Genomic DNA, 25,057 nt, shown 5'->3' with positions numbered 1-25,057 from the left:
CACTCTGTAGGGACTTTGACAAGAATGATGAGGTGACAGTAATAGGTGGGGCAGGAAACAGCCTGGCTAAGGATAGGAATTATGATATTAAGAGTGACATGGATAAAATAGGAGCTGCAACAGGATGTACGAATGTGGGTTTTGTTGAGGTATTGCAGCGTTACGATCGGCCCTCGGTTAATCCTTCTGTGTGGCGAGTTAACAGAGAGTTGAGCGAGCAGCTGCTGGATGGTGCAAAAACACACATTTATATAGTGCCTGTTGGTAGCATTGGGAGATGGGGATACACTCGACATGGCCTGCACCTAAATAGTCTAGGGAAGGATAGATTAGCTGATTTAATTGTAGGTCGTCTAAAGGGGGCCACTAGCACTCAAGGCAAAACCCCTGCGACGCGAAAGGGCATACGGGCACCTTTTTTAGGTTGAACAAGATGTCCAGACAGGCAGCTCTTAAAGGTAAAAAAATAAATGGTTCGAATAAAGGTAGAGGAAACAGTTGTGTTAATATATTTCACCAAAATATCAGGGGATTAAGGAACAAAATAGACAAACTAATAATTTGTTTTGAGAATATTAAAAATACAACAGAAGTTGATGTACTGTGCCTGTCTGAACATCATATAACTACACAAATGGAAAATGTAAATATTAATGGGTATAAACTAGCAACTTATTTTTGTAGAGACAATATGGAGAAAGGAGGAGCTGCCATTTATGTTAATGGGGGAACATAGTTTTAAAAACATAGAAACCGCAAAATTCTGTGTAGAACAGCACATTGAAGTTTGCGCTTGTGAGCTTAAATTGGACGGTGGTAAATTCATAATTGTGACTGTGTATAGGTCCCCAATTGGAAATTTTCAAATGTTTCTTAAAAACCTAGATCTCTTGCTGCGTTATCTATCAGAAAAGGGAAAACACATTATCATTTGTGGAGATTTTAACGTAGATTTTCTTAAACACTCAAGCAAGAAGAACAACCTTGAACTATTACTTTGCTCTTACAATCTGACATCAGTCATTGATTTTCCTACTCGTATTGTACAAGACAGTAGCACCCCGATAGATAACATTTTCATAGACCAAGATAAATTAAAAGAAGTAAGCAACTATTCTATTAAGAATGGGCTTTCTGATCACGATGGACAGCTACTTTCAATTCATGACTTTGCTCCATACAGTAATGTGAAAAAAACAAACAAACAATATGCCCAATTAACCATACAACAATTCAACAATTTAAGGAAAGCTTGAAAAGGGTAGACTGGGAGGATGTTTATCGGGAACCCGATGCAAATGTTAAATTTAACTTAATCCATGATAAACTTGTGGGTATATTTGAAAACAGTTTTCCTAAGAAATTAGAGAATCATAATTCAAATAAACTTCATATAAAACCATGGCTGACTAAAGGGATTAAAATTTCTTGTAGCCGGAAATGGGAACTATACCAAGACACTAGAATAAGTCGAGATGAAGAAAAGCTCAACCATTATAAGAAATATTGTAATATATTAAGGAAAGTTATAAAAAAAATCGTGAAGTATGTGTATCAAGTCTGAGATTAGCACCTCTGATGACAAAGTTAAAACAATATGGAATATAGTTAAAAGGGAAACAGGGCAACCAAGGTCACAGGACAACAGTACTACTGTTAAGCACAACGAAAAGCTTATAAATGAAAAATCACAGGTAGAAAATATTTTTAATAATCATTTTATAAATGTAGTGGAAAATATAGGCACCAGCTGCTCACCAGGTAGGGCAGAACTCTATATGAAAGAGGCATTCCCGGTGCAAACAAATGAAATTGAAATCCTACCCACCTCACCATCTGAAATTAAGAAAATAATAAATTCACTTAAGAATAAAAACTCACATGGAACTGATGGTATCTCCAATAGAATACTAAAATCTTGTCCACACCTGATAAGTCGAGTTCTTAGCCACATATGTAATAGCTCATTGAATCAGGGAATATTTCCTGACAGATTGAAATATGCCATAGTTAAACCCTTGTATAAAAAAAGGTGACAAGACAGACGTCAACAATTTATCATCCTATTTCACTTCTGACATACTTCTCAAAAGTGTTTGAAAAAGTAATGTACTCAAGAGTAACTTTACACATTAGTGGGAATAACGTTTTAACAAAATTTCAGTTCGGTTTTCAGAAAGGTGTTTCAACAGATAGTGCTATACACGCTTTCACTGATCAAATTTTAAATGCTCTGGATAGTAGAACATCACTAATTGGGATTTTCTGTGAGCTCTCTAAGGCTTTTGATTGTGTGGATCATGAAATCCTCTTAGATAAGCTGAAGTACTATGGAATGAATGGTTCAGTACACAGATGGTTCACTTCATATTTAACTGGTAGAATGCAGAAGGTTGAAACAGTAAACCCACATAGTACACAAAGGACATCAGATTATTCAGACTAGGGATGTATCAAGAATGGGGTACCACAGGGTTCTGTCTTGGGGCCTTTATTGTTTTTAATATACACTCCTGGAAATGGAAAAAAGAGCACATTGACACCGGTGTGTCAGACCCACCATACTTGCTCCGGACACAGCGAGAGGGCTGTACAAGTAATGATCACACGCATGTCACAGCGGACAAACCAGGAACTGCGGTGTTGGCCGTCGAATGGCGCTAGCTGTGCAGCATTTGTGCACCGCCGCCGTCAGTGTCAGCCAGTTTGCCGTGGCATACGGAGCTCCATCGCAGTCTTTAACACTGGTAGCATGCCGCGACAGCGTGGACGTGAACCATATGTGCAGTTGACGGACTTTGAGCGAGGGCATATAGTGGGCATGCGGGAGGCCGTGTGGACGTACCGCAGAATTGCTCAACACTTGGGGCGTGAGGTCTCCACAATACATTGCAACCATCTCGATGAAGCTGGGCTACGGTCCCGCACACCGTTAGGCCGTCTTCCGCTCACGCCCCAACATCGTGCAGCCTGCCTCCAGTGGTGTCGCGACAGGCGTGAATGGAGGGACAAATGGAGACGTGTAGTCTTCAGCGATGAGAGTCGCTTCTGCCTTGGTGCCAATGACGGTTGTATGCGTGTTTGGTGCCGTGCAGGTGAGCGCCACAATCAGGACTGCATACGACCGAGGCACACAGGGCCAACACCCGGCATCATGGTGTGGGGAGCGATCTCCTACACTGGCCGTACACCTCTGGTGATCGTCGAGGAGACACTGAATAGTGCACGGTACATCCAAACCGTCATCGAACCCATCGTTCTACCATTCCTAGACCGGCAAGGGAACTTGCTGTTCCAACAGGACAATGCACGTCCACATGTATCCCGTGCCACCCAATGTGCTCTATAAGGTGTAAGCCAACTACACTGGCCAGCAAGATCTCCGGATCTGTCCCCCATTGAGCATGTTTGGGACTGGATGAAGCGTCGTCTCACGCGGTCTGCACGTCCAGCACGAACGCTGGTCCAACTGAGGCGCCAAGTGGAAATGGCATGGCAAGCCGTTCCACAGGACTACATCCAGCATCTCTACGATCGTTTCCATGGGAGAATAGCAGCCTGCATTGGTGCGAAAGGTGGATATACACTGTGCTAGTGCCGACATTGTGCATGCTCTGTTGCCTGTGTCTATGTGCCTGTGGTTCTGTCAGTGTGATCATGTGATGTATCTGACCCCAGGAATGTGTCAATAAAGTTTCCCCTTCCTGGGACAATGAATTCACGGTGTTCTTATTTCAATTTCCAGGAGTGTATGTTAATGACTTGCCTAATTATATTCATGAAGATGCAAACTTGATTCTCTTTGCAGATGACACAAGTATTGTAATCAAGACTAAAAAGCAAGAATCAGCTGAGGAAAATGCAAATAATATTTTTCAAAGAGTTATTAGGTGGTTTTCCGCAAATGGACTTTCATTGAACTTTGAAAAATCACTGTACATACCGTTCAGTACAGGGAAAGGCATAACACCGGAAATAAATATAGAGTGTGGGGGAAAATCTTTAGCTAAAGCAGATTGTTCAAAATTTCTGGGTGTCTGTATTGATCAGAATTTAACTGGAAGACACACATTGACAATCTACTGAAACGATTGAGCACAGTTACCTATGCTATTAGTGTCATTGCAAATTTTGGAGACAAGCACATCAGTAAGTTAGTTTACCATGCATATTTTCATTCGTTGCTTTCTTACGGAAAGATCTGTTGGGGCAATTCATCACTAAGAAAGAAGGTATTTATTGCACAAAAACGTGCTATCAGAATAATGTCTGGGGCTCATCCAAGATCATCTTGTAGACAATTATTTAAAGAATTAGGGATATTGCCAGTAGCTTCACAATATATATACAGCCTAATGAAATTTGTTGTTAGTAACCCAGATCACTTCAGAATTATTAGCACAGTCCACAGCTACAATACTAGGAGACAGGGCGACCTTCACTACCGTTCATTGAATTTGACATTGGCACAAAAGGGGGTGAATTATACTGCCATAAAGATTCTTGGTCAATTGCCAAACAATATCAAAAGTCTGACAGACAACCAATCGGCATTCAAAAGTAAGTTAAGGGAATTCCTTCTACTCCATAGATGAATTTTTAGACATAGGCCAAAGAAATAGAGTAAGCATTAACAATTGTACCGTATATAAGACTAACAATGATTATTTGGGATAAATGAATCTTGTGTACTTTGACACGTTCCACATCATTACGAAAGAATCGTGTTCATGATCCATGGAACAAGTAATATAACTAACTAACTAACCACTGTAAATGAGCTGTCGGAGATGTCCTGGAGAGGAATATCAACATTGTCCGACTGCTTACTTCCCACCTCCATTGGCAGATGAGTCTGTCTTAGACTTTTTCTCTTTTGCCTGGGAAGGATTTCGAGCCACAGTCACAGAGGTGGTAGAAGAATCACTGGACAGTGGACCAGTCTGATACTGTGGAGCAGCAGGGAGCAGTCACAGCCTTGGCAGATGTTCTGGGAGGAGGTACAGGCTTCAAAGTAACTACAGCAGCATGAGCGCATTGACAAGCGCATGTACTAGTGCTAACACTAGCAACCTCCATTTCTGTAGCAGTAGCAGTCTTTTGAACTGGCTGTTTAAGAAGAGATGCAAAGGGGGTAGCAAACTATGGGGGCTGCATGGCCTTTTAGATCTTTTTGGCCTCATCATACAACATACTCTTAGCTGTTTTGATCTCCTGTATTTTCCTTTCTTCAAGGAAGACCCTGCAGTCCCTATTCCAGACAGGGCAAGTCCCAGAGCAGTTTCACTTTGGAAGAGATGAGCACTGAACTCCTTCATAGGCAGCCTTACCACATTTGCCAAAAATGGCTTCTCCCTTACAACCTAAGGTGGTTCGCCCCCGAAGTGACAGCTTGTGAAACAGCACAAGGGGTTGGGAAAATAATACTACATGCTGAGGTGAAGGAAACTGGTCTTAACATGTACTCTGGAAGATTCATGCTGCTGAAAGTCACTATAAATAAGTCTGATTTCACTATAACAACCACCCTTTTAGTTATGTTTTGAACATCAAAAATGCAGTTCTTCTCGGTATATGTTAACCAGATCCCTGCAAGTCACAATACCTTTGTGTATTTCAAGGAACTGTGCAGTTCACTATCTACTGAATACTGCCCGAGACACTGAACTTTCTGGATGTTCTGCAATTGTTGGGAATTAGAAGCTCCTACCAAAAGGGTCCCATTTTGCAAGCACTTGACAGATTTTATAGTTCCAGCAATGCCCTCTAACTCTCTTTGTAAGTAAAAAGGTGAAACTTTCCCAAAGTTTCCCTCTTTCCATTTAACTATAAGAAATACACTCTGGCCACCAGTACGTGTACTGTTATTAGAGACTGAAAAACTCTGTATAATCCAAAAATCACGACGACTGGCTACACGAGTCCTCTTGTTTGACTTTATGTTGGTACCTACCGGCAGCCCACCATTTCCGCTGGAAGGTGGAGGAGTGAATTTCAAGGGTTTCATCTCAGTCCCACTAGCAGCTAGGGAAATAAAAGTTCACCTAGACAGAGCTCCACATGCCTGAGTAAACCTTATATATTTGAGGCTTGGCAGTTTACCCAGAGGTTGCCTGCTGACAACTGTTCCACTACAATCGCCATGTATGTCATCAGTGCACAGCACAACTTGAGATTGAAGTTTTTTTTGTAGAGGTTTTTACTATCCTCACAATCTGGTGGTCAAGCCAAGATCCTCAGTCACTATGACACACACGGACATGTGGAAATTTGACTGGCACCCAACATTTGTTACCAGTTTTGCTTCATCATGTCTGCAAAGTATACAGCACCCATGATTATCAAGAAAGTTCACTTCATTCTGAATACATGAACATTGTCCTCTTGTAGCCATGCAATTGGCGAACACATTTGACACTGAGGAGTGTATATTCTCCAGGACAGTGTTCAAGTGGAACTGTTGTGTGAACATAGTTTACTGCAATTGCCAGGTGACAGATCTTACAAGCGTATTTCTTTTCCTCATTTTTGTTGAATACTTACGTTTATATCAAGCACTAACTTTATAAACTCCTGTATCCACATCACCACCACATACTATGTCCTTGAACAAAGTGAGTGGTTGTGGCAGTAAAGTCTGTCCACTGTAAAACTAACAAGTAAGTGGTGATACCCACACGTTCCTGTGTAACTGGTGGCTCCACTATTATTGGGGCATCTAAAGTGCGCCACTCAGGTGTCAGCAAGGGTGGTGGTGACTATCTCAGCAGTGATATCCACTATAGGCATTGCCTCCATCCAACGAGTGTAATGGTCCACTATTGTCAGCAGGTAGCACTTACCATGGCACAGAGTAAGTGGATCCATGATGGACATTTGGACATGTGCAAACCATCATATGATGTTGAGTGCACCTCCCAACTTGGTATGTTGGCACGCAGTGCAGGTGTGTGCCCACTGATGGCGGTGTTCCCAGAACCCTGGCCAGACAATACATGTGGCCATGAGCAACACACTAGTGCTGATGCCAGGACGTGACAGTCTACAGATTTGGTCAAAAGCACTGTGTCAAAATTTCTCCAGATGGAATGGACAATGTGTGTCCATTGAAATGTCACACCAAGTATTGCCAGCAGTGGGCACCAGTTCAAGTTGAAGGCCACTGGAGGTGTTGTGGTAGAGGTTCTTCAATTGTTCATCACTCTCCTGTCCTTGGGCAATGTCTTCAAAGTTTGCAGAAGGAGAGAAAGGATGACAAGCAAGTGACAAGCAGTTGGCAACAATATTGCTTATTCCAAAAATATGACAAATGGCCATGGAGAACTGCAGCACATACTGCACTGCTGGATTTGTCACAGTGAACATTTGGTGTTGTTGACCCAAAATGTGAGAGTGATGGGCTTGTGGTCAGGGTAAATAATGAAGGAACTCATAGGCACTTTAAGCATGTCGTAACATTGATAACTTCCAAGACAGGAAGCCAAGGGGCTACCAGCTACTGCCGATGCATTGCTGTAGCATGGCACCTATGGTGGTCTGGCTGGCATCCACAACCATTATCAGTTCATTGTATTACACTGGGTGAGTGAACACTGCAAGGTTGTGTTTGGTTTCAGCAAAGGCTTTTTTTTTCTATTGTATCCATCCGTTGCATTGGAGTCTTCCCTTTTGTGGTTTGGTTAATGGAGCTGCTGTGAGCAGTTCTGTCAGAGCACCACTGTGAGGGAGAGAGCACCAATAAATATCCAGCATGCTGAGGTAGTGGAATATTTTTTTATATGTCTGAGGGCATGCCATGTTCAAGATTGCACATATCATCAGGTGGTGACTTGGATCAGCTTGGCATCATTAAATGACCAAGAAAGTATTTCTGGGGCTCTGAATATGCACTTATGGTAGTTAATAACAATGTCTGCCTCACTCAAGTGCTTAAAGATGACAATTAATTAGATGGCAACAGTGGAGCTCTGACAATTTTGAGAAGTTCAGGATGCCATTGAGATAGGTGACACACAATGGTAAGCCTTGCAAAACATCATCCAAGAAATGCTGCCAGGTCTGGGCAGTATTCTGAAGACCAAATGTCACATACATGCTCTCTAAGAGCCTTAATAATGACATCTTTCCATGCAACTCACAGCCCTGGGGCTAGCCACATATTACTACAGACAGTTCACAGCCAGTGCTGCCTGCCACTGCTGTCACTAGCCATGTGTGTGGCACCATCCACTCTGCACCTCGTTGGCCCCACATGTGCACATCATGTGCCACTGCCCAATTGTTGCTGACCGGCCTGCAGCCATCATGCTCGTATTGAAGTCACTATAAAGTGTGCAAAACCCAAATGGCTGTCACATAATCCAGCCGCAGGTGTCTGGCTCCAAAGATTCACTGTCCAATGTTGATCTGTGTGGCAGCCTTACTGGAGCAATACCTGAATGGCACAAAGTGTGTGTACCTAGCATCCACCAATTAGCTAATTTTCCATTAGGCCAAAATTCTAGCAATGGTTTGCATGCACAGGTGCAGTGGACATAAAGCAGTGTGGGGTGAGATTCGATATAGCACACACACATTTTTTTGTATTCTGTATCTGTTACCTGTGGACCATATGTGATGAGCTTAATGTGAACACACACCAATATATATGGCACCCTTCGTTCACATTCATTTTCAAAAAAACAGAACTCGTTATATATGTTTGTTTGTTTGTTTCACAAATATAGACAAGCCGAAGTGGCTTATTCTTTTGGATATACCCTGTATTTGTGTGTTTTGTCTGTGAAGTATACAGCACCTTACTGTTACAAAGAAAGTTTGCTTCATTCCAAATGCATGCCCGTTCTTCTTCCACAGCCAAGCTATCATCATAACACTTGTCACTGAAGACTGTATGCGCTCGTAAACAGTGTGAGTGAAACTATTGTGTAAACACAGTTTACCACAATCATCAATCGATCAGCTGACAGACCTTACCAGCATATGTTTTTCTGTAAGTTGTTCTGTTTCTAATTTGTGCTGAAAAAAATAGATTTATAGCAAGCAGGTACTTTATGAATTCCTGTTACCAAATCGTGACCATAGCCTACATCTGAATACAGTGCATGGGTCTGACAAAGCCAGCCCACTACATAACACACACATGTAAGCGGCGATCCCCGAACATTCCAGCTTCAGTATTGGCTGTTGGTGAATATGCAAATCACTGAGATACCAACAGTGAATGCTGAATACTGCTGTTTCAGCAGCATCCAGAAGAGTGTAATATTGTTTTCATGATCGTACGATTGCCTAAATACTAAGTGAATTGGTGAGAAGTTCTGCCAATGGCTCCAGGCGCATCTAGGAAATACAATCTGCAACTTTTGTCTTAATTGCATGCATAATTCTGTCATATGACTTCCCTTGTTCTGGAACCAATTTTGGAAGATTTGTTTGAACAAATGTATGCTATTCGTCAAAATCCAAGTGTGTTTGTCATTGCAAATCATGAACAAAAATGTCATTTGTATATAAATCTGGTACATTTATTCCCAATTACACCAGTGGTTTGTTAATGGTTGACAAAAATAAGTTCTCAATCAAAATCAGCACCTCAGTGTGTGCATCAGCTGGAACCTGAATGTGAAGATTTTGATCTGTAGCACACAAACTATGTAGGATTTCCTTCACATGTGTTCCAACTATCCTTTGGATTGATATGAAGCATCTTGTCAATATCATTGCAAATAATGAGTGTGTATTTAATACAGACTGGCAAATGGAACTTCACAAACACAACTTAGATTCAATGTGGTTTTTTTCCTGCAGTCACTCGATGAGAATATATTTGTTCTTATGACGAAGAAGAGCCAGTTAGGCTGTATTATTACTGTTAATTAAAGCTGAAGCAAATTGTTTTGGACTTTTTGTTGGATGATGTCTGAGACTATTTACAGGGAATAAGTTTTACACTTGTGCAGTACTTCAACAGTTCTCTCTCTCTCTCTCTCTCTCTCTCTCTCTCTCTCTCTCTCTCTCTCTGCTAAAATTGAATTCTTACAGTATCAGTATACTATTTAAGTAACACTGATTTTATATTTATGGATATTTATGCTGCTCATAATCTTTATGAAAAAAACACAAAAATACAGGGTACATCAAAAAATCATCCACTTTGACACATCCATATTTGTGAAACAAATAAATATATATAATGAATTTTGTTTTTTCATGAACGGGTAACTTAAAAAGTTTTTTTTTTTCATAACTTCTCATAGATGTTCAATATGCCTCCCTTGAGATGCATGGCATATGTCAACGTGGTATTCAAATTGTTCCCACACTGCAACAAGCATATCTTGGGTTACAGCTTCCACAGTTGCTGTTATGCAAAGCCTCAGTTCATTTGTCATTGTTGGCAATGGAGACACATAAGCAGTCTTTTATAAACCCCCACAAGAAATAATCAAATACAGTCATGTCCAGTGACCTTTGGGGCCAGTAATGTAAGGCTGAATCATTTGGTCCAGTATCACCGATCCACCATTCAGTAATCCTTCGATTTAAAAATTCCAACACTTCCAGATGCCAGAGCATCAGTGCCCCATCCTGTTGGTAAATGAAACAAGTTGAACAAGTCTCCAAGTGTAGGAAAAGAAAGTTCTCAAGCATATCAAATGTGCACTTCCTGTTCTTGGCAAAGATACCTGGACCATACACCTCTTCTCGTGAAGCTGCACAAACACATTAAATTTTTGATAGCACCCCTCATGTTGTACAACTTCATGTGGTTGTTCTGTACCCCATATCCTCACATTATGATGGTTCACCTTTCCATTTAAGTGGAATGTTGCCTCATCACTAAACACTAAGCATGGAAGAAAACTGTCATCCTCCATCTTGCCAAGAATAAAAGTACAGAATTCCACATGTTGTTTGTCACCTTCACAAAGGGCTTGCAGCAGTTGAATTTTGTATGGTTTCACGGGTAAATGTTGCTGCAACACATGCCAGACGGACATCAGGGGCATGTCGAGCTGCACGGCAAACTGATATCTGCAGACTCCTTGTGAAACTAAGGTTAATGCATTCGACATCTGAACAAACTATTTCTCAGAACTGTGCTTTAGGAGGCTCCGCACCATACCTAATATGAAAGTCATGCTGAAAAGTTATTACTGACCTGCTCTGTGCAAAACATAGAACAAAGAACTCTTTCTGTTACCATGACACCATTTTTACTAGAACTGACGTGGGTGCACACTGCTGCTACCTAGCAGAAATCATGTAAAAACCCAACAGTTTGCTTTTTCCAACAGTACATTGTTCATGCACATATCTCAAATAACATAGTAGTTATGATTTTGTAAAATTGGATGATTATTACGGCATCATTGCATAATTACTAAAGAACCTTGGGCCCAAGTCACTATAGAAGCTTACGCGAATAATCTCTACCATCTGGCAAACAGAAAAAAATTGTGACAACTGGAAATGTACACTTATCCATCCACTGCACAAGAAAGGAGATAAGACGAATGTGAACTGCAGAGGAACCTCCCTGCTACAAGTCACCTACAAAATTTTCTCAGCACTCTTTCTCCAGAGAATATAGTAAAAGTTATAACACAAAATTAGTGAATACCAGGTAGGCTTTTGCCCCAGTTGTTCATGCACAGAACAAATCCTCAACTGGAAACTTCTAAAAAACAAGGCCATCAGGAATGCACCAATCATTTGCATCATCATAGATTCCAAGAAAGTGTATGATTCTCTTGACCGACAATCCTTATTCAACATCTTAGAAGAACAGGGACTCAACCCTAAAACACTACGATTAATCAGACAGACATTAGCTGACGCAACATTGAAGGTTAAATTCATGGGTGAAATCTCTGACCCCTTCATGAGTGTGTCAAGGTGACGGATTATCACCACTATTATTCAACTTCTTTCTGGACAAAGTAATGATGGAACGGGAAAAAGAGCTGAAAACTCGAGCACACTGGAAACCTACATCACTAGGAAGATGCCGAGACAAAATAGAAATATCAAACCTAGCTTTCGCAGATGACCTGGCCATACCATCACACAATGAAGCAACAGCAACCAAACAAATAGATGTACTAAAGGAATGCATGGAACAAGTTGGGCTGCAAATCTCTTTCAAATAGTCTGAATTTTCCTGCTCAAAATTAAACATAAGAAATTAGACACAAAATGTGGCAAAATAAACAGAGATGCACACTTCAAGTATCTACGTGAAATCCTTTAACCTACAGGAGGAGAAAACATCACACAGAAGACTCAATCACAAAAAATGAAGAGAGCGTTCAGCACATATATAACAAAAAGATGCATGTCCCTTCACACAAAAGTCAGACACATTAATCAAGCCTGAAATTCTGTATGCCAGTGAGACACTCACACTCCATACAAAGTGACATGGAAATTATAGTGAAGGGAGAAAGGAAAATCATGAGGAAAATTCTCAGCCCAAAGTTGACAAGACTCTAGGAAACCTATAGAGAATCTGCCCAACATAGCAGCAGATGGTTATCACCAAAACCACTCACACAGAAAATTCTAAAAATATTAAGAGCATATTCCCATAATATTCTTACATTCCAACTTGGATTTTCCATTGCAAGAGAATTCTAACATACATACAAGGTGTCATATCAAAAATACCATGGATCACACAAGTCAAACTGGACCTAGAAGCAGCAAAAATTGATCCAATAGAAATTGAAGACAGAAATGTATACAGGGGCAAAGATACACAAGTGGAATGTGAGGTCAGAGAATAAAGTCCCAAAGAAACCAAGGACAAAGTGAACTGATATTTAAGTTTCAAATCTGATGTTAGCTTGCAAGGTCATTTGCCAAGCACCCAGTATATTTCTTTGAAATAAAATATAGCTGGGAACATTATAAAAATTCGCTATTTTATAAACAAACTAGTCAAAGAGTTGCCCGCGAGAGACCTCATACTAACATCATGGAATACAACCTACAGCTATGTTGTTGTTGTTCCTCCTCCTCCTGCTGCTGCTGCTGCTGCTGCCACCACTGCCGCCTTCAGTCAAATGACAGGTTTCATGCTGCTCTCCATGTTAGTCTATCCTATGGAACCATCTTAATTCACTTTGGTGATTAGGAATTTTAGAGCTAACAAATAGTGTTGATGTTGGTTGCTACAGTCCACCCACTGTTCCAAGTAGTCCCAGACACCATCTACAGTAATATTGTCATACAATTTAGTGGGCTAGTCAGTTTGCAATCAGTATTCATCAGACAAGAGACATGTTTCAACAGCAAGGAACATACATGAGCAGCCATGTTACCACGGCTGTTGTCAATTTGGAAGACAGAGTTGACCACAGCATATTCATCATGAAGATGTAGAAGAAACAGCAAGGCTTGGTCACTGACAATCGTACAATAACAATTCAATCTCCTGTTTAAGGTAATCTGAATCAGTGGGCCCAAGTCATAGTATACAAAACACCCCCCCCCCCCCCCCCCCCCCAAATATCAAAGATCAAACTACAGCCAGAATGGCAGCAGCAATTACCGTAAGGTGTGAAACTGTCACTGACAAGGTGTCCACTAGCCTCCCATATCTCAAGTCAGTTACCATCTTTTAATAATCACTGTTCTTGCACCATGGTGACATGAATCTGAGTGGTATATGACACTTTGGAAAGTCAGTGTTCATACACTAAAAAAATTGGGCAACTTGTTCCATGGTATGGCCACAGGGATGTCTAAACATGACAGCTCCCTTCCGGCATTCAGTGATGTCTCCATGTTGATACATTCTTACTGCACCAGTTCCATACACAAAGCTAATGTGAATGTGCATGCCACCCCCCCCCCCCCATCCACACACAAACACATGCCACTTCACTCTCATGACTAACGACAGCAGTCACACGACTGCCTGGTTCCAATTCTGCATCAACCAGAGTGCTTGAAAGCAACGCGTGTGTTCCCTTTTGAGGTAGACTGATGTTTTGTTTGGTAAGCTTCCTTATTATCTGAAATTACAGTTTTTCATAAAAAATAAACTCACATTGCAGCTACATCCCTTTAGCAGCAGCTCACACTCTTCCACAGAACAAAAATTTCCACAAACCAAAGTGACTGTATTTGTAGTGAAACACTGATCTATTCTGCCTGTGTCTCCTTTACGCAGGCTCTTCAAGGCATATACATTTATCCATCTACTCCTCAGATTTAAAAATTAAACAATATGCTGTCCAGGAATTTTTTTTGTGTGTACTCTTCTCAGAAATCCATTCCATCTAACATCACTCAAAGTAAGAATCCTGTGACACCTCCACTTAAAATTATACTATCTAAAATGAAGAAAAATATGTAATGAACTTTTACTCACTTCAAGTCGTTGCTCCATTGGATCCTTTATATCCCAGCCTCTGTGGTATTTGCCTGCTCCGATCATGTAATCTTTAGGATTAGTTGATTGTGTAAAACAATGAGCAGCTGTAAAAGCAGTAACCGTGTAGCATTCTCCACAATCCTAATACAAGATAAATTCTATAACAAAATGTATTTAGTTATGTGATTTCATGGGATACTCTAACATCAAAAATTTGTAGTAGGCTTCAAGTGCTTCAAATTTATTAACTGAAACAACACCATCTTTCCCCACATGAGCAACATCAGGTAGGCAACAATTAGTTATTTGAATGTATGATGTGTAAATATTGTTTGATTTATTAAAGTAGTGTATTTTGTGTTTGTTACATATGGGGCACATAAGTTCCTGGCAGTGCAATCCAGTAGTCATGTACAGATGTGGTGTGCATCAGGGTAATCATTACAGATAGTCAACCAATGGCCAGCACCTGGGAGAGATTCAGGATTACACTGTTGAGATCTCTATGAATACTGATGTAATGAAAAGAATTAATGTTATAAATAAAATGTTCACTTCTGTATCAGTTCTTGAAAGGTTAACATTATTATGTGTTAAAGACAATATTTTGCTGAAAAAGTTATTGTATATCTATGTGAATCTACTTATACAAATCAACATGGAACAGCATCATAATCTATGGATTTGTTTTTATTCGCATGGTAACTTTTTGAACAAAACTTCAAGATTTGAACATTTACTAATGTGTGGTGGTTTCTTTAAATAAACTGAATAATCTAATTACATTAATATTCCTGCAATAAACATTTACACAAAATACATGAACATTACTGCAAAAATCATAAAATTAATAGATGTCTCTTTGAAAAGGTTAAAGCATCTGCACTAAATAAAAATTTGCTGAAATTTGAAAGTTTAACCAGAACTTACATCACAAGAAAAGGGAAAACAGAGAGAGTTTTGTGGCATTGCTACGAGCAATGCAGTCCTGTATAAAACTGGAAGTGATAAATCATGTGTTATTCATTGCAACTGAAGGAAATCTAACCACACAATTTTGCAGCAATATTGCCTATTATTATTATTATTATTATTATTATTATTATTATTATTATTAAGTGTAAAGACCACAAAGACCAAGTTTTATTGTAACAAATGAAGGTTAATTTTAGAGTAAATGTGACACTGCATAGTTCACTGTTTCTGGTCCAATTCAGGAATTGTCTGAAACAAAACATAGCTCTTTTGCAAACAATGCAGAGGTCACAGGTTAGTTTGGTCATCTCAGTTTTGTTGTGGTGCTAGTTGCATAGCAGCTGCAATGAAAATGACACTGTGTAATAATTATTTATGTGAATAGCTGAAGTCATTACAGAAGAACAAAAAAAGGGCACATGGGAAAAACGGTTGTCAATAAGGCTCTGTATGACATATAATTTTTCTGATTTTCTCATTGTCATCATTTTTCGAAACATAAGTGGAAGGTATGTGAATACCACCACATGGTGGTATTTCAGAAGGCTTTGGCATTGTTTTGTGCTTGAAAACGTTCATTGGATTAAGTTTAATACTATGTTGCCCAATTAATCTTGGAAAGTAAGCTCTGTAAATTTTAACATTAAACTTCTCCACGATTCTCGATTCATCTCAGTAGTGTCTCCACTCGTCAGTCAAGTTCAGGGCACACAAGAAACAATACTTTAGCATAGTGTAACATCCAAGATCTACTTGATGATATATGCATTCTTGACAATGTCTTCTCAAGCTTTGACCCAGATGACACTGTTGAAATTCCACAACATTTTGGAGAGTGTCACTCATCTTCTGGTGCGGTGTGGTGAGTGTGCAGGCACAGGTGGCGTTCAGCGACCTGTGCCAGTGGGCATGGGCTGCCATTCAAGTCTCGGTGCTTTCAGTCTTGCCCAGACACTCAAAGCATCAACTACTGGGTGCATTCATGGCCTACCGTATACTGATAAAATGCTACAGACTATAAGATACACTTTCATTTATAAGCAATTTTTAAAAAAATAATGTTTTTACCGTTTTCATTATTACATTGCAAAGCCAGACTAAAAACAATTCTTAATTTTTAAAACTTAAATGACATTTAAAATCCTCACAAAACTTTATCTTTCCTCCTCCTCCTCCTCCTCCTCCTCCTCCTCCTCCTTCTTCCCCTTCCTCCTCCTAAGATATAAGGTGGTATTCACTTCCATCAAGAATGTTACTTATGCTGCACTTCTTTAAAGATTTAACAATAATGTCTTGTCTCTCTCTCTCTCTCTCTAGACCATGACTGTTTTATCCAATGATAACACTTGTTTGACTGTAGGTCATTTTAAAGTTGCTTTCAGCAGGAGTTCGTGTTGGGTTTCATTTGTCATCCATTTGTTCCTTTCTTCTCTCATACACACTTTAAAGGTTTTATTTATTGGGACATCAAGATGTTTCAAATGCGAATAAGTCCTCCCAGAATAACTTCAAGCTCTGCATTTCCCTGTCTCAGTTTCTCCTTCACAGAATTTTTCAAGTGACTTCTAAATTGATCTAGCACAAGCAGAGAACTCTTTCAATAAAACACCTTTCCTTCTCTCCCACTCCATAATTTCATACCAGCTTCACCTATCCAATCCTTGTTATGTATGTGAATACCACCACATGGCGGTATTTCAGAAGGCTTTGGCATTGTTTTGTGCTTGAAAACGTTCATTGGATTAAGTTTAATACTATCAACACAACATGAAAGGACAACAGTGTAGTCTATTTTTTCATGTCTACTTGTTTTTATAGTTCTAACACTTTTCTTGGCATCAGTTCTGTTACTCGGTAAATCAAATGTCAGAGGAGTTTCATCCATATTCACTATATGGCTTACTTCCACACTGGTTTTCTTTCAATGTTGAGTAATAAAGAGATGGAAAGGTAATAGTCTGTCTTCATACTCTTGTGGCATTTTTAGATATATTTTCATTTTCATCTGCATGCTAAGTCAATGATGCTTCACAAACCCACTCCACCCTTGAAGTCTATTAAGTTCCACTGCAGTGCTAGCTTATGAGAGTGCACTTTAATCATTTTTGTATCAATTCCAATGCCACTTAGACAATGTCCTTGAATCCATTTCAAAACATCATCTTCTAGTTTTGGTCATTTTGCATTTAGTACTCTATTTGCACATTTAATGTTCCTAATTTCTTTTTTTATTCATTTCTTGTTTACTAGCCTGGAAATTGTGAAGGGTTTTTTTCCATTAGTGGAAGCCTGAAATGCTAATCAGCTGCTCTGTTTCCACATTCTTCTGCATATGCTATTAGTTTCCATTTTTTAGCCGGCATCGTATGAATACCTTTTATTTTTTCCGTGAAGAAACTAGCTACTAAGAAAAATATTTTACTGTTACTGATAAAACAAATCGCTTTCAATTCATGTTCACTGCAATGGTGCATCATATGCTAGACAGTGTTCTTGGTTTGTGATGACGAGACAGGAGGGAGAAGGTGTTAGCAACCTTGTGAATCCCTGCAACTTATATTCATCGTATCAGTGCACTGCTACCGCCAGCAGTTCACTGCTACTATCAGTAGTGCACTGCTACTGCCAGCTGACTGCAATGTTGCCAGATACAGATAGGTTTCCTGTGCCATTGAATATATGGCCATTTTTAATACTGCCAGCAATTTTAAATAAAACATTGGACATTTTTATATTAACTGAATTTTGGAGGCAATTTTCCAAAGAACATTGATAATGTTGACAATTTTAGACCTACTTCTATGCTATAGGTGTTTGCTAAAGTTATCGAGAAGGTTGTATATACAAGGTTACTGGAGCATTTAAATTCACATAATTTGCTGTCAAATGTTCAGTTTGGTTTTAGAAATGGTTTAACAACTGAAAATGCTATATTCTCTTTTCTCTGTGAGGTTTTGGACAGATTAAATAAAAGGTTGCAAATGCTAGGTGTTTTCTTTGATTTAACGAAGGCTTTTGACTGTGTTGACCACAAAATATTACTGCAGAAGTTGGACCATTATGGAGTAAAGGGAGTAGCTTACAATTGGTTCGCCTCTTACTTTAAGAACAGAAAGCAGAAGGTAATTCTCCGCAATATTGAGAGTGGTAGTGATGTTCAGTCCCAATGGGGCACTGTTAAGTGGGGCATTCCCCAAGGGTCAGTGCTGAGGCCACTGCTGTTTCTTATTTATATAAATGATATGCCTTCTAGTAATACAGGTGATTTCTGTTTGCTGATGACACCAGCTTGGTAGTGAAGGATCTTGTGTGTAATACTGAAACAGTATCAAATAATGCAGTTCATGGCTTGAGGAAAATAGTTTCATGCTAAATCACAGTAAGACTCAGTTTTTTCAGTTTCTAACTCACAATTCAACAAGAACCGATATTTTGACCAGACAGAATGGGCATATTATAAGCGAGAGGGAACAGTTCAAGTTTCTAGGCGTTCGGATAGATAGTAAGCTGTTATGGAAAGCCCATGTCCAGGATCTTGTTCAGAAACTAAATGCTGCTTTATTTACCATTAGAACAGTATCTGAAATAAGTGACACTTTAACAGGAAAAGTAGTCTACTTCGCATATTTTCATACACTTATGCCATATGGTATTATTTTTTGGGGTAATTCTTCAGATTCAAAAAGGGTATTTTTGGCTCAAAAATGGGCTGTTCGAGCTATATGTGGTGTAAGTTCGAGAACCTCTTGTTGACCCCCTATTCAATAGTCTGGGAATTCTGACATTGCCCTCACAGTATATATTTTCTTTAATGTCATTTGTTGTTAGCAATATTAGCCTATTCCCAAGAGTTAGCAGCTTTCACTCCGTTAATACTAGGCAGAAATCCAATCTGCATGTGGATTGACACTTCACATATCTGGGGGGAAGGCTGAATGCACCAAAAGCCTAATAGCATTTTGCAACCCCCACTATGGGTTGCCCAACTCTGTAACTGGGGATGGGTAAGAAGGGACAGCTGCTGCTCAGGTATATACACACACCTAAAACGTTTTGCAATCACCTCGGTCCTGAGTTCCGGAACCTGTACAGAAAATTGGAATAGAGATCAATATAATCATTTCTGCTCTTTTTATTTCTCATGAAAACCGCACATTGCACCAACATGCAGTGAGACCTTCGGAGATGGTGGTCCAGATTGCTGCACATACAGGTACCTCTAATACCCAGTAGAATGTCCTCTTGCATTGATGCATGCCTGTATACTATGCACTATACACAAGTTCATGAAGGCACTCTTGGTCCAGATTGTCCCACTCCTCAATGGCAATTCGGCATAGATCCCTCAGAGTGGTTGGTGGGTCACATCATCCATAAACGGCCCTTTTCAATCTATCCCAGGCTTGTTCAATAGGGTTCATGCCTGAAGAACATGCTGGCCACTGTAGTCGAGCGATGTCTTTATCCTGAAGGAAGTCATTCACAAGATGTGCATGATGAGGGTGTAAATTGTCGTACATGAAGAAGAATGCCTCACCAATATGCTGTCATTATGGTGGCACTATCAGTTGGAGGATGGCATTCACATACCACACAGCCGTTACAGTGTTTTCCATGATCACAGGCAGCATACATTGGCCCCACACAATGCCACCCCAAAACAGCGGGAAACCACCTTGCTGCACTCACTGGACAGTGTGTCTAAGGTGGTCAACCTGACTGGGCTGCTTCCAAACATGTCTCCGACAAATGTCTGGTTGAAGGCATATGCGACACTGATCGGTGAAGAGAACATGAGGCCAATCCTGAGCGGTCCATTTGGCATGTTGTTGGGCCCATCTGTACCTCGCTGCATGGTGTTGTGGTTGCAAAGATGGACCTCGCCATGGACGTCGAAAGTGAAGTTGCGCAACATGCAGCCTGTTGCGCACAGTTTGAGTCTTAACACGACGTCCTGTGGTTGCACAAAAAGCATTACACAACATGGTGGTGGTGTTGTCAGGGTTCCTCTGAGTCATAATCTGTAGGCAGCAGTTATCCACTGCAGTAGTAGCTCTTTGGTGGCCTGAGCCAGGTGTCATCGACAATTCCTGTCGTTCTTTTATGTCCTCAATGTCCAAACAACATCACTTTGGTTCACTCCGAGATGCCTGGACACTTCCCTTGTTAGAGATCCCTTCCTGGAACAAAGTAACAATGTGGAGATGATCGAACCATGGTATCGACCGTCTAGGCATGGTTGAACTACAGACAACACAAGCCGTGTATGTCCTTCCCGGTGGAACGACTGGAACTGATCGGCTGTCGGAACCCCTCCGTCTAACAGGCGATGCTCATGCATGGTTGTCTACATCTTTGGATAGGTTTAGTGACATCTCTGAACAGTCAAAGGGACTGTGTCTGTGATACAATATCCACAGTCAACGTTTATATTGAGGAGTTCTGGGAACTGGGGTGATGCAAAACTTTTTCTGATATGTGTATAAGGGGTGCCCATACAATCTAAACATTTCATCAGAAGATGACTAGAGTGACTCTCTGAAGAACTGTGCTATTTCGGTGCACCCACCCAGATGGAAACCTGATAAGATTTCATGAACAGTAAATGATGGGTAAGTCTACATTCACATATATGCATCTTGCTTCAGTATTTAGAAAAACAGGATCGAAATGTCATTCATTCATTCATTGAAATAATCATTCACACCTTCAAGGTGAGAAATGAGATTTAAATTATCCAATGTAATTCACAAGCAGTGAGATCTGATGGAGAACATGCTTCACACAATGCACAACATTCCTTCTTCAAACATGGGCTGAAACTATTTCTCTGTAATCACCAACTACCATGTTATATTATCCACATACAATATATTTTGAAAACACCCAACTGACAGGATGGGTGACATTGCCCTATGCATCCATGAAACTAAAATACTAGCAATCAATGGAACGTTTTTCACTATGAACACAACACCAATCCAGCCCATAAATGTAGACATTAACTTTCCAGATGTCTCATAACAATTGAGCCAGATCAGTTGCACTGAACAACATATAGCAGGTGCTACAACCTTGTTCATAATACTTTAATACGTGTCATGGTACTAGGCCGCCAGCATGCTTCACTTCAAATATTCTGTCAATGGTAGTTGTGTCTGCGCAGGCCGATCACCAGAGGCCACTTGTGGAGGACCATAAGATTTGTGTACATGGCATGGGATGGCATGACATCCTCCAAACTGGCTACTGCAGCATCTCTCTTTATAAGCACAATGCGACTGTCATTCCCCCTCATATTCTGATTGTACTTTTTGCCAGCAACTGCTTGTACCAGTACCTGGATTGTTTCTGTGTTTGTATCCATTCTTAACTATTGTTCACTTGTATGTGGAAAAAGAATATACTTTGCTTCATTGTGGCCAAGTTGTTTGAGTCTTACAGTACATTATAGCAGGAACTTCCCCACAGGCTTTACAGCCCTCTCAGGATCTTGTCAGTTCATCTTCATAATTATTTTTGCCTTTTAACAGAATACCAATAATTTTGAGAGGTTGATATGACAATTTGGATGTTTCTGCACTACTTGACATCTTGGTTGCATCTGTCCAGGGCAGTTTCCTTACTGCAATCTTCTTTAATATCTCAAACATATGGTATCATGCAAATCCTTCTACTGATAGATAAGCTTATTACTCTGAAAATTCCAAACATCTTCTTCATTCGTATCTACAGGCTGATCCACACTTAATGGGCATACTTTTGGTCCGATAATGGGATGGTGGGCTATATACAATATTAAAATGTCCCCTGCAAGGCTCGATCCTCAGCCCAATATAGCACATCTCTTGTGAAACAAACTTCCCCCCCACCAATTGTTAAACATTTATAATATGCAGTAACTACATGCCTCTAATTAAAGGCTGTGTGTCTCCAGAAAACCTGCCATGACTTAGATTTTGCTGTCATAATACTTTATGACAGGATGATACAAATTATATTAAGAATACAAGTGGAAACAGTGGAGCTTACTTCACAATGCATGTAGCATCTTGTTCCAAAAATGATGCTGGGAGACCATACAATGTCAGTAATCTCAACAGCACAATTTTTGGGACTAATCTGTGACTTGTGCTATGCTCACATCAGACATTTTCTGAGCCTGCACATGCAATAAGCGTTTGCTGGTGGTGGCCCATATTAGTAGAAAACACATCCTTTCCTCTCATGATATTTATCTTATACCACAGACACAACAAATTTAGCATTCACAAAATTGGACAAAATACAGTATCTCTGGATTTAAATGCTGATCAAAGTGAAGCAGCCCACACCAAACAATGATAATCTGTTTGATGCACTAGAAATAACTCTCCATGTTCAGTGCTAGTTCATGGTTGATAACTCTAGAGCTCCCAAATGTCTAGAAATAGAGTACCTGACAGGTGCTTTATAGATCATTTGCATTTCTGTAGTGAAATAAAATGGGCAATTTTGAATAATATCCACTAAATAGGAATGACCCCAGCATTCAATCAACTGGACTAATCAGTACTTTGAAATTTCTTTATTTTGGTTACTCAGTCCACACAATCTACATCTGCTCCTCCAATGTGAAACATTAACACCATGCTCCTAACAACAGTGCAAATTCGGTGGCCAGATGCAATTAAAATATTCACTTAGCACGCAAAATTAAGTGAAAAACTGCATGCTGACAAATTCCTTCTTTTGTCCTGACCTTCAGGCAGATCGGTCATATCCCCTGCTTCAGAATGAATCAATATTTATAGCAGAGACAATGGCCATAGCGCAAACTCTAGACTGAAAAATATTCTGACCAGAGTTTTCTTCTTGTATGTACTATTGGCTTTGAACATATCAAAATTAGGAGAGACACAAATGTTGATGTTATGAGTGGAATATGCATCTTTGGAGAAATTTTTCTGGACCCAACATACCATAGGGTTCTAACATGATATCTGGATCTAGTATTTCAAATCATAGTGCTTTTGCATATTTGGAACAAATAAAATGACTATTAATGCTTTAACATACCAGAGATGATTCAGATGGAAGTAAAGAAACAAGAAAATAAACTTCACTGATGAACAAGTTTTCCATTTCTTGAGGCAAATTCCATAAAACTCATCCTGGAGAAGAGCCTTGAGAGATATGAAATGAATTTGGTTATACATCAGTATACAGAAACAGACACTGCTGGGTATGTCTTTAAAGTATACAAACTACATTTGACAATGCTAGTTTACTCACATTGATAATTATGGAAATAACTTCTAGATAACCTTCTAACAGAATATGTATATTGGGAGAAAAATGGCTATTTTTGCAAAGAACCACTGCTGTTCCTAATAGTACTTAGCAGTTGATTTTATCTATTACTTCAAACAAAACATTTACAACACTTTGCCCAGAATACTGTCAGCTGTCTATGTACTGAAAAAGTCCAGATGTGTGTGTATTATGAGTAATGTAAATGTAAATGTGATATATTAGTCTCATTACATACATTTTACAGGTCATATGATCTCTGATTCAGGAAACACATCACGCTTAGCAAAAATATAATGTAAAATGATTTACAGAAATTCTTTTTACACTATTTTAAGAATAATACCAATAAGTACAACACTACAATATTTACTATAAATCAACAGTTTACCAATTTCCTTTGTTGTACACAGACAACATTGCAACCTTAGCTACAGATTTGTATTGTTCAAAGTGTCAGACTGTCTTCAATGAATTCTTCAATGGTGTAGTAACATTTCTCTATTAAAATATTTTGAAGTAAACTTTTCAGTACCACCAAGGTCCATTGCTAATATGTTTCTTCCTTTTCATTTGTTAATTATTTTTAATCCCGTGTACAGTGGTGTCTCAGCATAAAGATTTACATGATGCAAGGGAAATTTGAAGGTTTCCTCATGACAAGTACCATAGCTATGCTTAAAATGGAACTTTTCAAGATTATGTTGATTATTATATACAAAAATCAAAATTTCAAAAATGTACACTGAAGTAATTGTTAGTACTTTTAATTTCTTGGACAATGGACAACATGACTCATTTTTGTGGGCAGCACACATGTTTCTAATGATTTTCTTCTGAAGAATTGGTATCCCTGTACTGCTCCTAGAGTTTCCCCAGAAAATTATCCCATACTGAATAACATATTAAAAATAACTGTGGCAGACTGTCTTTCTTGTGTCCATGTGAGTGGCACCAGATAAAATGATGATTGCAAAAGCTAGAGAATTTAATTTTTTACCAGGGAATCTATATGTGTCCTCCATTTTAAACGTTTATCAAGGTTTAGGTCCAAGAATTTCACATAGCTCACTTCTGTTATCAGTTGATTATTATGGGCTATTTGAACAGGACATATTGCTGACAATTTGGAGACAAATTGTATTATCTGAGTCTTAGTGACACTGAGCTTTAGTCCAACCAGGATTCCAGTTTCCCCAGAGCATTTTCTATACTATCTGGACTCTTTTCTCTTGTATCATTTTCTATCAGGACTGAGGTGTCATCTGTGAACAAGACTGAATGAGCATCAACATTTAATGGTAAATCATTCATATACAACAAGAACAGGTAAGGACCCAGTATTCAACCCTGTGCAACTCCTTAGGAAACTGTTTTCTATTCGGAGTGGCAACTCCTTAGGAA

At 39.5% G+C, this 25,057-nt stretch overlaps 1 protein-coding gene across 1 annotated transcript in view; it reads right to left on the bottom strand.

Annotated features, from left to right (window-relative positions):
- LOC126281798 (modular serine protease-like) overlaps positions 1–25,057 on the bottom strand; it is a 182,225-nt gene that overhangs the window by 58,686 nt on the left and 98,482 nt on the right. The window contains exon 7 of the mRNA XM_049981012.1: positions 14,384–14,490. Within this exon, the coding sequence (XP_049836969.1) occupies positions 14,384–14,490 (107 nt within the window). The remainder of the gene's footprint in view (positions 1–14,383; positions 14,491–25,057) is intronic.

Source organism: Schistocerca gregaria, chromosome 7 (genome assembly GCF_023897955.1).
Source record: "Schistocerca gregaria isolate iqSchGreg1 chromosome 7, iqSchGreg1.2, whole genome shotgun sequence".
Taxonomy (NCBI): domain Eukaryota; kingdom Metazoa; phylum Arthropoda; class Insecta; order Orthoptera; family Acrididae; genus Schistocerca; species Schistocerca gregaria.
The sequence above is the reverse complement of the archived record's forward strand: the minus strand, read 5'-3'. Positions and strand labels throughout refer to the sequence as shown.